At 43.3% G+C, this 12,488-nt stretch overlaps 1 protein-coding gene across 1 annotated transcript; it reads right to left on the bottom strand.

Annotated features, from left to right (window-relative positions):
* Positions 1-10,142: 10,142 nt before the first annotated feature.
* Positions 10,143-12,207, bottom strand: TMSB4X (thymosin beta 4 X-linked). Its single transcript, XM_065916341.1, has 3 exons — positions 12,098-12,207; positions 11,000-11,113; positions 10,143-10,588 (listed from the first exon to the last, which is right to left on the bottom strand). The coding sequence occupies exons 2-3, from the start codon at positions 11,097-11,099 to the stop codon at positions 10,554-10,556; spliced, it is 135 nt and encodes a 44-aa protein (XP_065772413.1). The 5' UTR covers positions 11,100-11,113; positions 12,098-12,207; the 3' UTR covers positions 10,143-10,553.
* Positions 12,208-12,488: the final 281 nt, after the last annotated feature.

Raw genomic sequence — 12,488 nt, 5'->3', positions numbered from 1 at the left:
TCTCTGACTTGTAATAAAAAGGGCTTTATCTGGGCAGCAATCTAACACTAGGGATAGAGTCTAACTGAAATGATTAAGTCGTTTAAATGATTACAATCAATTACATGTACTACCATGGATGTACAATTTTAGTTTTGCTCACCAGGCCCTTTCATTGACTGGGAAAACGTTTTCTGATCTACAACAGGTCAACATCTTGGTTCTATTGTCTAGATTCCTTTTTTTTTTCTGCCTTTCTCATTTTGTTGTTTATTTAGGTTCTATAGCAAGTCTGACTTGTTGTTGTTGAAATGCTCCATCGTGTCCGACTCCTTGTGACCCCATGAACAACAGTACGCCAGGCCTCCCTGTCCATCACCAACTCCTGGAGTCCATCCAAACTCATGTCCATTGAGTCGGTGATGCCATCCAACCATCTCATCCTCTGTCATCCCCTTCTCCTCCTGCCCTCAATCTTTCCCATAGTCAGGGCAAAATAAGTAGAGAGAGAAACAAATAAGGAGACAGGGCAAGGGAGAGGATGCAGAGGTAAGCTGCTGCCAACAGATGATGTTCACAATTGAAAATGGTGTTTCAATTAATGAACATGAGTTCTGGATCTTGATGCCAAAGTACAGGAAGTGCAGATCACATCATGAGCTGCACCATTCAGTAAACATCAGCAAAATCCAGACTGTGAGAAACTTTACAAGTCCAACACCCCAGCTGGTGCTGGTGGTGGTGGTTTAGTCACTAGTCGTGCCCGACTCTTGCGACCCCATGGACTGTAGCCTACAAGGCTCCTTTGTCCGTGGGATTCTCCAGGCAAGAACACTGGAGTGGGTTGCCATTTCCTTCTCCAAATACCCCAGGTACTTCAACAGAAAAGCTGTAAGGAAAAGGAAGGGTTGGTGGAAGATGTAGATGAAAAGGCACAAATTTTCAAAAATGACTAAATTTGTATTAAGTTGGAGTATAGCACCTCAGGGTGCACATACAAATGATAAAACCATAAGAAAATGAAAGCAGATTAAGAGTAAAAAATGCAGAGGAGGGGTTCAGATGGAGGTGTCAAGATTGGAAGCGAACCCAGGTGGGGCTCCTGGGGTGAGTGACCAAGTTCTATTTCTTGACCTGAGTTTCCATTATCAGAGCTGGATATCTGCCTCATAACAACACATTAAACTATAGGTTTGTGTGTTTTTTTGTAGTTTTTTTTTTTACTTTCTGCAATTTTACAGCCAAAGTTTAAAATGTCTCTACTTAGTTGCCAATAATTAGAACCTGGGGGACTGCACATTTAAAGTTCTCTATTTCTGCCTTCTCTTGAAAAATCGGAATTGGCAACACTTGGTCCATGTTTCCTTATGGGGCTGAAAGGGCTACCTCCTTTCTCTCAACAGAGCTTGACCTCTCTGGTTATTTATGTGACCTGCTGGGCACCTGTAAACACGTGAATTTCCAACCCCAGAGGTGGGGAAAACTAGCTATACCTTGCATCTTTTACTGGCAAAATTCCTATGTGTTGTGTGTAAATTCAATAGAAAGCAGTTCAACTCACATTTCTCAAGCAAGTACTCCACAGAGCTCAACGTGAGGATCTCTTCTGTTCCTCCCCAGCCCAGGAGCCTCCAATCTCGAAAGGGAAACTGTGATTTAAGTCATCACTGTATTACAGTGGGGTGTAGATTCTAAAGTCTTCATAGAAAGTACCAGTAGGATGCAGCGGGCATTGGGGAAAGGCAGAATCAATCCGAGCTAAGGTCTAAGGAGACTCCTTGGAGGATGTGAAAGGAACTGGGCCATGGAAAATGACTGGGATGAGGATGGGGCAAATAGGGAAGAGAGAACTTGACAGAAAAAATTTGAACCCAGGGACACAGCTAGAGGCTTGTAGACCAGTGTTTGCATTAAATTCCCAGTGCTGGTGAATGATGGACATGAGTGGCAAGTCACAAGATACAAGTGTCTTTTCAAGTGTCTTGAATGACAATGATGCCATTGACCAAGTTGGGAGGACAAGTTTTGTAGACAGTTTTGTAGATGACTTTAAACAATGGAGCCTGAGAGAGAGCCAGATGGAGTTCAAAGGAGTCGTAGAGTCATCAGGTTAAAGAGACTTACTAGCGGAAGCCATGGGGAAAGGAAGAGCCTATGCTCTTGACTATAAGGTCAAGGTTAGCTCTGTGCACAAACCAATATCTAAGAGACAGGTGAGGCAGAGTCAGAGAAAAAGATGAGTAAAGAGAAGCAGGAGAATTCAGGACCAGGGGAGACGCTGGAATCACCACCCAAAAAGTGATAGGTGGATGAGAGATGAAATTTTCCAGGATGACGGAGGACAGATCTTGTCTACTTTGCCATTTGGATAAAAAAAGGGAAACACTATTTGGACATTAATGAGACGTAGCTTTATTTTCTTTCCTAACTAAGCAGTGTCATTTATTGTCATGCTGTGGGCGTGCATGCTCAGTTGCTCAGTCATGTTTGACTCTGGGACCCCATGGACCATAGCCCGCCAGGTTCCTCTGTCCATGGGATTTCCCAGGCAAGAATACTGGACTGGGTTGCTATTTTATCCTCCAGGGGATCTTCCTGACCCAAGGATTGAACCTGCAACTCCTGCACTGGCAGGTGAATTCTTTCATTGAGTCACCAAGGAAGCCCAAGTCATTAATGTTTATTTTCCCACATGGTATTCTGCACTTGCCTTGTGCCCATTTCCAATTACTGCACCAGCACCATTGTTTTCTCCTATGACCACCTGGGCCCCTCATCTCTGTCATTACAGTAAATCTACAACCAATCCCAAGCCTTTGCTTTTCCTTCCATTCCATTCCCCTTGGTCCTTGCTGATTCGCAGCTCCTAGAAGCTTTTCCTTATGACTTCTTATATCATGGAATAACTTTCTGATGGATGCAAAAAAACTGCAATTATCCTCTCTCCTCCCACAAGCCCATTTGTTCAGTAAAATATTTGTCACTGCCCACAGAGCTGATCACCAGTTTACCACTTCAACCATTGAGGTGTAACTGGATCTATGGGTCATGATTCCTGGTGGGTTAGATGGTGCCTCGCCCCCTCCCCAACAGTTCTACCCATGTCAAATCCCTGGAACTCATGAATGTTGACTTATTTGGAAAAGGAGCTTTTACAGATTTAAGGATTTTGAAATGAGACCATCCTAGATTGCCCGGGTGGGCCTTAACCCCAATGACAAGTGTCCTTAGAAGAGGAGAAGACACAGAGAGAGTCATACATGATTGAAGACCAGCTTTTAGTGTGTGAACCCTAGAATAAGGCACTGCAAACCACACAGAGTCCACCAAAAATAAATAAATATAATTTTCATCATTTCAAATGTATTAACCTTCTGTCATGGCACCCCACTCCAGTGCTCTTGCCTGGAAAATCTCATGGATGGAGGAGCCTGGTAGGCTATAGTCCATGGGGTCGCGAAGAGTCGGACACGACTGAGTGACTTCACTTTCACTTTTCACTTTCACACTTTGGAGAAGGAAATGGCAGCCCACTCCAGTATTCTTGCCTGGAGAATCCCAGGGACGGGAGCCTGGTGGGCTGCCGTCTATGGGGTCACACAGAGTTGGACACGACTGACGTGACTTAGCAGCAGCAGCAGCAGCAGTCCATACCAGTATAAAAATTGGAAGCAAATCAACATGAAATGAGTTTCCAGTATGGAGATGTGACTGCCTGTGTTGTTGAAATATAGACTAAGAAACACCAATAAAATTCTGATGTGTTACCTTCTCATGTTTGGTTAATGTCAATTAATTAATTGTTCATGACAATTGGCTTTGTTGATGGCATGGGCAGTCCGTTCTTTGCCCTATCCTCCATATAGCTTCATTTTAAACAGGAAGAATCTAGAATATGTCTCACGTGGGCAGCAGCATCAGTCCATACCAGTATAAAAATTGGAAGCAAATCAACATGAAATGAGTTTCCAGTATGGAGATGTGACTGCCCATGTTGTTGAAATATAGACGAAGAAACACCAATAAAATTCTTACTTCTGAAAAGCCCCAGTTGCCGAAGGGGAGATTATAAAACTCCTTAGTGAAGCAGACAGGCCCTTAACCATCTGCTTGTCATGGATCTCCCAACCCAAAGTATTATATGACAAACATGGAGCTCGGTGAAATTGTTGATAAATGAACCAATCTATGGTTCACGCTCTACGTGGCTTTTCATGTACACAGGTCTGCCTCTCCCACCAGGCCCAGCTCGGATTCAGATTCCTATCCCAAGCAGCTAGGAAAGAGCTGGAAGTGCTCAATATATGTTTGCAGAACAACTTTTTTTTTTTCTACCCTCCATGCAAGCCATGACTTTAGGTTGCAATAACTGGATGACATCGATATGTGTATAATATTAGGTATATATAGTTTATATGAGTGGGTTTCCCTGGTGGCTCAGATGGTAAAGCGCCTGTCTGCAATGCTGGAGACCCAGGTTCGATCCCTGGGTCGGGAAAATCCCCTGGAGAAAGAAATGACAACCGCTCCAGTACTCTTGCCTGGAAATCCCATGGATAGAGGAGCCTCGTAGGCTATAGTCCATGGGGTCGCAAAGAGTCAGACGCGACTGAGCAACTTTACTTTTTATAGTGTATATATTTAACCTTGTGAAATATTTTTGTTTTTAGATTAGGAAAACTCTATGACAAAGTCTCTGCATAGCCAAAGGTATCAGTCACTTACAAAATTCAGTGTGGTAATGAAGAAAAGCATAATTTCCTGTGGTTTGACAATAATGGGACAAGAATAGCTTCAACTGCTTTGAATAGATTATGAACATAACTTGTCCCTCTCTATTGAGGCTCAAAGTTCTGAGGTCCTACTAAATGGAAGAGACCCAGCTGTCAGTCAGCCAGGGACTAGGCTTAAAGATCCTCATGTGGTCACCATTTTGCTACACCGTCTGAGGGATTTCAAAATTTGAATGACCGTTGTTTTTGCCCCTGTCAGTCTTGGTCAAATTGGAGAAAGAAGGTTGACAGAGGAAGGGTAAAAATTTAGCAATAAGAACTGTTTCTCTGGACATACGTAGAAAACAAACTTATGGTTTCCAAAGGACAGCTGAGGGGAAGGGAAGGGATAAATTAGGAGCTTGGCATTAACAGATATATATAGTAGTATATATAAAATAGATAACCAATAAGAACTTACTGTATAGCAGAGGGAATTATACTCAATATCTTGTAATAACTTATGGGGAAAAGAATCTGGAAAAAAAAGATATATATGTGTCTGTGTGTGTTTGCTATACATCTGAAAGTAACACAGCATTGTAAATCAACTATATTTCAATAAAATAAAGTTAAAAAAAAAAGAGAGAGAGAGAAGTCTTCCTCTGGAACTTCAGCATCTGAATAATAAAATCGTAGAACTGATATTAAAATAACATCCAGCCAGTCAATTCCTAAATCTTGGGCATTTCTCATAAAAGATTGTCAGATGAGAGGCAAGAAGAGTTACTATGCCTAATCTTTCTATGCTGAAAAATATTTGATTGTGATACAAAGAATCAGGTGGTTTCCATCAAATATCACTCACCCTTGAGCTTTCGGAGGGATTTCAACTGAGTCATTATACAGACATTTGGGACAAAGTCCACACCAAAGCAGAGAATAGATCTTCATACTCACTTAAAAATACAAAGCCCTTGGGTTCGACATTCACCCTAAAAATGGAAAAGAATAACTTAGCGTTTTCTACTCAGGTTGAGATGAAAAGGGTATCTTGAACTAAGGGCAGACACATATCTCCCCACTAAGGGCAGAGGCTACATTTTATTTATGACAATCTCTGTGACAAGTAAAATACCTGGCATGTACTGGGCAAGCAATAAACATCGGTGGAGTGAATGAATGATCCAGCGCTCTGGCTTAATAATCTGGAGTTGGTTACAAGCACCGATTGAAAACCAGCTCACAACAGATGGTGGCAAATTAGCATTCAAAGCTTTTTAAATATATTTGTAAAAGAAGTATTACATTTCACGAATGGAGATTCCACATTACCTGTGAATTGACTTTCATTATATTTAGGTGTGTATTAGCAATAAGTATTGAGAAGAATGTCACTGTATAGTCTCCTTGATTAATAAGGAGACAATAATATATGTAGCGTCCTTGGTGGCTCAGACAGTAAGGAATCTGCCTGCAATGCAGGGGACTGGGGTACAATCCCTGGGTCAGGAATATCTCCTGGAGAAGGAAATGGCAACCCACTCCAGTATTCTTTGCCTGGAGAATTCCATGGACAGAGGAGCCTGGCGGGCCCTAATCCATGGGTTTGCAGAGTTGAACACAACTTAGTGACTAACAACTTTATACACACACACACACACACACACACACGGGGCTTCCCTGGCAGGCCCTAGTCCATGGGTTCACAGAGCTGGACACAACTGAGCAACTAACAACTTAACTTCATACACACACACACACACACACACACACACACACACACACACACACACAGCTTCCCTTGTGGCCCAGAGGTAAAGAATCCTATAAGACAAGAGACATGGAGACATGGGTCCGATCCCTGGGTCAGGAATATTCCCTGGAGTAGGAAATGGCAACCCATTCTAGTATTCTTGCCTGGAAAATTCCATGGACAGAGGAGCCTGGTGAGCTGCAGTCCATGGGGCTGCAAAGAGTTGTACATGACTTAGCTACTAAACCACCACTACCATATACATATACATACATATTGGAGTAGGAAATGGCAACCGACTCCAGTATTCTTGCCTGGAGAATCCCGTGGCCAGAGGAGCCTGGTGGATTATGGCCCATGAGATCACAGAGTTGGACATGATTGAGTGACTAAGCAAATATATATATATATATATGTTCAGTAGCTCAGTTGTGTTCAACTCTCTGCAACCCCATGGATTATAGCCCTTTAGGTTCCCCCATCCATGGAATTTTCCAGGCAAGACTATATATAAATATATATATATATATTTTTAAATTATATATATATTATTGTATATAAAATTGTATATATACTAAAATTTATATGTTAAAATTGTGTTTTGAGCATGATATTCACATACTCAAAAGTATGTTCAAAAACATGTTAAATGAGATCTCCATCAGTTAATAGAGGAAAAGGGTTTGCTGAAGCCCTAGTATTTGTCCACCACTACACAAGGAATGCTATTGGATGTAGAAGAAAAAATACACAAATGTGAACACAGACTACACGGACCCTGCTCACAAAAGAGCTGGGCTGGTACCAGCATGAGTGTGTGACTAGAGGGATTAAAAAAAAAAATACATGTATCCAAGATCAAAATAAGCCAGGTAAATAGAGGTCCCAGACACATAGCTTCTTCTTAGCTTACTTCATGGAACATCTGTATCTTCAATTTGTAATTCAATCCCTTCTCCTTACATGCAAATAAAATATAGTTGAACTTCACACTGGTGTATTTCATTCTCTTAGATTGGTGTGTAAGCCACTCTTTAAAAAGTGAGACATTGGGGTGAGGAACTGGGGAGGGTAATTTTCTTATTCTCTTGTCAGGCCAGTGAATGCTACCAGTGTAAATAAGCGTGAAGGGCTTTTCAAGCTGTGAAAACAATGTTTTTAATTTACATGATTGAACTAAAAAGAGCTCAAGATTTTTATTTTTATTTTTTGGCCATAATGTTGTTTGCAAAATGCACTGCTTTTTCAAGTAAGCACAAAATTGGCCCCATACATTTTTAGAAAGGATAGAAAATTCTTTTATTTTGGTGTCTTGAGGAGTTAAGACACTTCTTTAGGGAAATAAAGAAATCTTCCTGGTACATTTCAAGGAGATGGTATCTAATTCACAAGGCGGTGAGGAGGATGCAATGATTATCAGGAGTGGAAGAGGCCCTGGGGGTGAGGGGAGTTCCACGTTTGGTAAATTTGCACACATCCCCCCAGCTCCCCCATATACACAATCCTCCAAGATCAGCCCCAAGACTATGCTGTTTTCCTGAAAGAATGACGTAGCCTGAAAACTGTATTCATGGGAAGACTGAAAAGTGTGGCTGTGATGGTTGAGGAATTTGTAAGATTAAGAAATGAATAAGACTCTGTCCCAAGCCTCTGTCTGTGAGCCTCTTTTACTTCCTCTATTTTTGCTTTATTCTTCCTGCTCAATTCAAAGTTTGCAGAAGTCCCAGCCCAGACTGGACGATGCAACCTTCAACTTTTACCTAAGCTCCCTTGGCTTGTATTATTTCTGGATGTTTGTGGGGGGAGAGGGTCTAAGACTCTCACCATCATTCTAACGGTGACCCTCAGGTCCCCCTTTGTGAAAAGCACGGTCTACTCCAAGCGCAATTGTGAGGGTATAAATCCTCAAACTGATTCATAAATACCCCAACCCTCTGCAAAGATCCTCTTGGGAAGAGAATTCTGTTTCCCATCAAAAAACAAAACAAAAGCAGCCTCTCTCCCCTGCCCCCACCTCCATGTACAGCAGCAAAGTGTACAATGTGATAGATACATGCAGCAGCTTTTGGGTTTCGCCATCCCACACACCAAGCAACCAAAATTCAATCCTTACCAGATTTCGCACTTTTTTTTTTTTTTTTTTTTTTTCTGGCTACGTTTGAGCTTTGTAGTCCTGGGAGAGAAAGGTCTTCTCTCCCATCACTTGATTTCATGACTCACCCGTTTCCCCTTAAATGCTCATTTTTATTTTAAAACTGAGGAAGACTGGAGTTGTGTGCATTTCTTACCATCTGATTTCATCTTGGCATTGTTTGAAGAATGCACTCAGTAAACACCTGGGCTTGGTTTTCTCTTTGTGCCTTGGACATTTTCATTTTGCCCACACCCTTCCTTACAGGCAGGAAGAGAACACGTAGGGCTGCGGCGGCGGACTCCATCTTGAGAAGGCTCCCGGACTTTGGGGCTCACTGCTCGGTTCCTGATCAATCCAGCAGGGCCAAGCCCTCCAGGTTTTGCAGCCGCCGGTTTTGCACCTATCCCTTCCCTTGTGAAGCAGATCAAGGCTTCTTGGTGATGATCTGGTTGTCTATAAACCACAGGTAAATGGTTTCCTGTGCCTTTCTCTAAGTGTTGAGCAAAAGGAAACGCAATCAACCGATTTAATCATCATCAACAAAGTGCCCTCCAGCCTCTCTCCTTAAAAATGGGTATTTTCCTAAGTCCGTTTTTTTTTTTTTTTGGTGGGGGGATTGTTTATGTCTTGGACATTTGCATTGTGAATCTCAGCTTTGCTGAACTATTAAATCAACTATCATTAAATGCTTTTTTCACTTAAAACTAGTAATTTTTTAAAAAAAATATTTGCGCACTTCTTTATATAAAGGAGGAATCCATTAAAGACATCCCTTCTCCTTTAAAACCCTGCTATCTCATTTCCCTTTCTGCACCTTAAATGTCCCTCCCTTGAACAAGGGCTTGGGGGTTTTTACCCATCGATTAATATAGGTATTCAATTGAGAAGTTCATCAAGGACTCAAAAAAGGTAAAGCTCTAAAGGGTTAGCCTTTAAATCCTATCAGACTTATACAGCGAAATTTCATCCTTGCTCAGCTACTGTCCTTTAAATTTGCCGATTTTTCTTTCATTATCTAGATTGAGAATTTTAAGTCATATTAATCCTAAATGCACCTATTTTAGAAAAAATTTTAAATATTGAATTGGAATCAGCCGTTAGACAAAGAAGGAAGCACAGTCTTCAATCCTTTATAAAGCAGTTGTTAAATAAAATGTCGTTTTCCCATATATGGCAAGACTGGTAACAGGCTAAATACTCCAAGTTTGACACCTGAAGTAGTGTGCTATGAATTATATACCACCTTCAATTTCTTGATGAGAGGTTCAGTGTAGGCTTATCAAACCCTTTGAAAGTAAAGGGCTGCAGATACTTTATCAGTTTTCACTCAACTCCAGATACCAGGAATTCAATCAGCCTAAGAAAACGAACCATTTCCCAATTACCCAGTGTAGACGAGGTATTTCGAATACCTGGTACCTTGATGAAACCCATTTTGGTCTTTTACCCTAATTGCCAGTATTTGTCATCTATCACCCCCCAGGTCACCCACTTTGGACCCTTTTACCGAGATTTCATCTGAGTAAGCCGCTCCTTTCAGAGACCAAAGCGTCACACCAGCCAGGTTTTACAACTTTTTATTTGCATATTAAAAAAATTGTGCATTCCAATAATTAAAATAATTTGAACAACAACAAAAAAAAAATGGCACTCTGATTAAACTGCATTTTACAGCCCGCAGAACACCTTGGACCAGCTTTTAACTCTAGATTTCACCGTCGTCCCACCCAGCTTCCTCCTTCACCAACATGCAAGTTCTTTTCCTTCCCTGCCAGCCACACAGGCAGATGGGAGAGGCAGGCGTGGCCTACGTTGTCAGTAGTTCTCCATTCTTTGATGTGAAAAGGGGCAGCACAGTCATTTAAACTCGATCCAACCTCTCTGCATCTTACAAACTTAAACAGCTAAAAGAAGTAAAATAAGAAGGCAATGCTTGTGGAATGTACAGTGCATACTGGCGGCGCACGCTTCATTACGACTCGCCAGCTTGCTTCTCCTGTTCAATCGCTGTGACCGGAAAGAAAAAAGATGGAGCGGGTGAAGATGCGAATTCAGTATAGCCTAACACACAATTACAGTCCTTTTGAAAACATCTCTCCTTATCATACAAATTCTATCAAGTACCAATAGGCATTCCATCATGAAACGCTTATACAAAACAGAACATTTTTACAGATAAAAGGATACCTGTATTTGCATATTAGTATGGAATATTAAACATTGCATTAAATTATTAAACCCCATTGTTTGGTGGCTGCAGTTTTAATTTAACCTTTGGCAAGCCACCAGAATCAAAAAGCTGTTGGCTCCTCCCGCACTCCCTGCCCCCACCCCAATTCTTCTCCCAGCCCCTCCCATCCTCTCCTACCCACCCGGCCACTCCCGCTCAGCCTTTTCGAAAGAAGGGGGGTGGCTTACTTTCTTTCGAAGGCAGTGGGTTTTTCTCTTGCGTTTCCGTTTTCTTCAATTTCGACTTGTCGAACTTCTCAATCTCCGCCATATCGGGCTTGTCAGACATTGTCGCAGAGGGCGCTGGAGGTAGAAAGCCAAGAGGTTGAGGGTGAGCCACCCAGCCCTCGTCTGTCTCCTGCCTGAAAACGCTCTTTTAACTCCTTCCCCTTTCATTCAGGGCTAAACATCTTCCTCTTTCTACAAAAAAAAAAAAAAGAGCGCTTCCCCGCTGCCTTTAGGATTTCAAAACCCAAGGGGCCAAATTGGGAAGACCGCCCACGTTAGGAGGCGGAATCTTTCGCAAGCGTGAAATTAATCACTGCCGATTAATCGCGGCGTTTCAACATAAATGTGAAGCCATTTCAAGTTTAAGGGGAAGAAAATCGAATAAGATCGCTGAAAATGAAGCCAAGCCTGCACAAAATGTGTCTTTTTTTTTCTATACTTGGCCTCTTCCTCAAAGATGCGAGCCGTGCGGCTTTTTTCTTCTCACAAAAGGCGGCAGCTGCGGCCGGGCGCCAGCGACCACCGCCCTACCCGCGTCCTCCCTTCTCGCCAACAATGTCGCCAGCCGCACACAAAGCTAGATCGATTAGGATCTGCCTTTAGGAGCAACTCGGCAGCTCGGCACACGTCCCCCTGCAAGAAGGACGTTTTCGAGTAATATAGCCCCGCACCCTTCAACCTAACAGATACAGCCCACGAAGCCACCGGAGGCGAGAGAAAAAGTCTGAAGCTCCGAGCTTGGGTGGGTGTGAGTTGGAACAAAGGATCTTTCTATTCCCGATTCATCACCGCCTAAAAGGCTATGCAGAATGCCTTTGAGAGTAGGAAATAAATAAACTGTTCCCTTCTAAACGGCAATAGCAAAAAGCCAGTTTTATATCTTTAAAAGTCACCCAATTCCCGACCCCGTTACCCATCTGAACGGTCTGGCATTCCCCATGCTCCCGAGGAGCAGCCTTTTCCCAGGCCCACCCCTCGTGCTGGGTTTCGGGGTGCGGGCGGCGAGCGCGGGGCGGGAAGGGGAGCGGAGAGCAAGAGGTAGGGGTCCCCGGGGCTCACCGGAACGAGCTGCGAACGAGTGAAGTCTGGTCTGCGCTGTAGCCGTCGCCGAGTGCCGAGCGAGGCGCAGCGGGCGCAGCTATATGCGCGCTCCTATGCAAATGAGGTGACGTCACCCGCCCGCCCGCTTAACTCCTTCGCGCCGGGTTTGGTCTCCGGAACGGCGTCCGGGGCCCGCCTGGCGTTTGGGGGGGGGAGGGGGTGCCGCGTCCACCCGTGCACCAAGGCACGACGAGGGCGGCAAAATAAAGCGCGTAAAGCGCCCCCTCCCCGCCGCACTTGCTTCGTAACGCATCCCCCTCCCCTTTATGTCGGTTCTAGCTGCGTGGATTTTTGCAGCGGCCGCGCAAACCGGCCCTTGGGGATCCGAGCGTGATAACTAAGGGCCTGG

This window comes from Muntiacus reevesi, chromosome X (genome assembly GCF_963930625.1).
Source record: "Muntiacus reevesi chromosome X, mMunRee1.1, whole genome shotgun sequence".
Lineage (NCBI taxonomy): Eukaryota > Metazoa > Chordata > Mammalia > Artiodactyla > Cervidae > Muntiacus > Muntiacus reevesi.
Note: the sequence above shows the minus strand (reverse complement) of the source record. Positions and strands in the feature narration are given on the sequence as shown.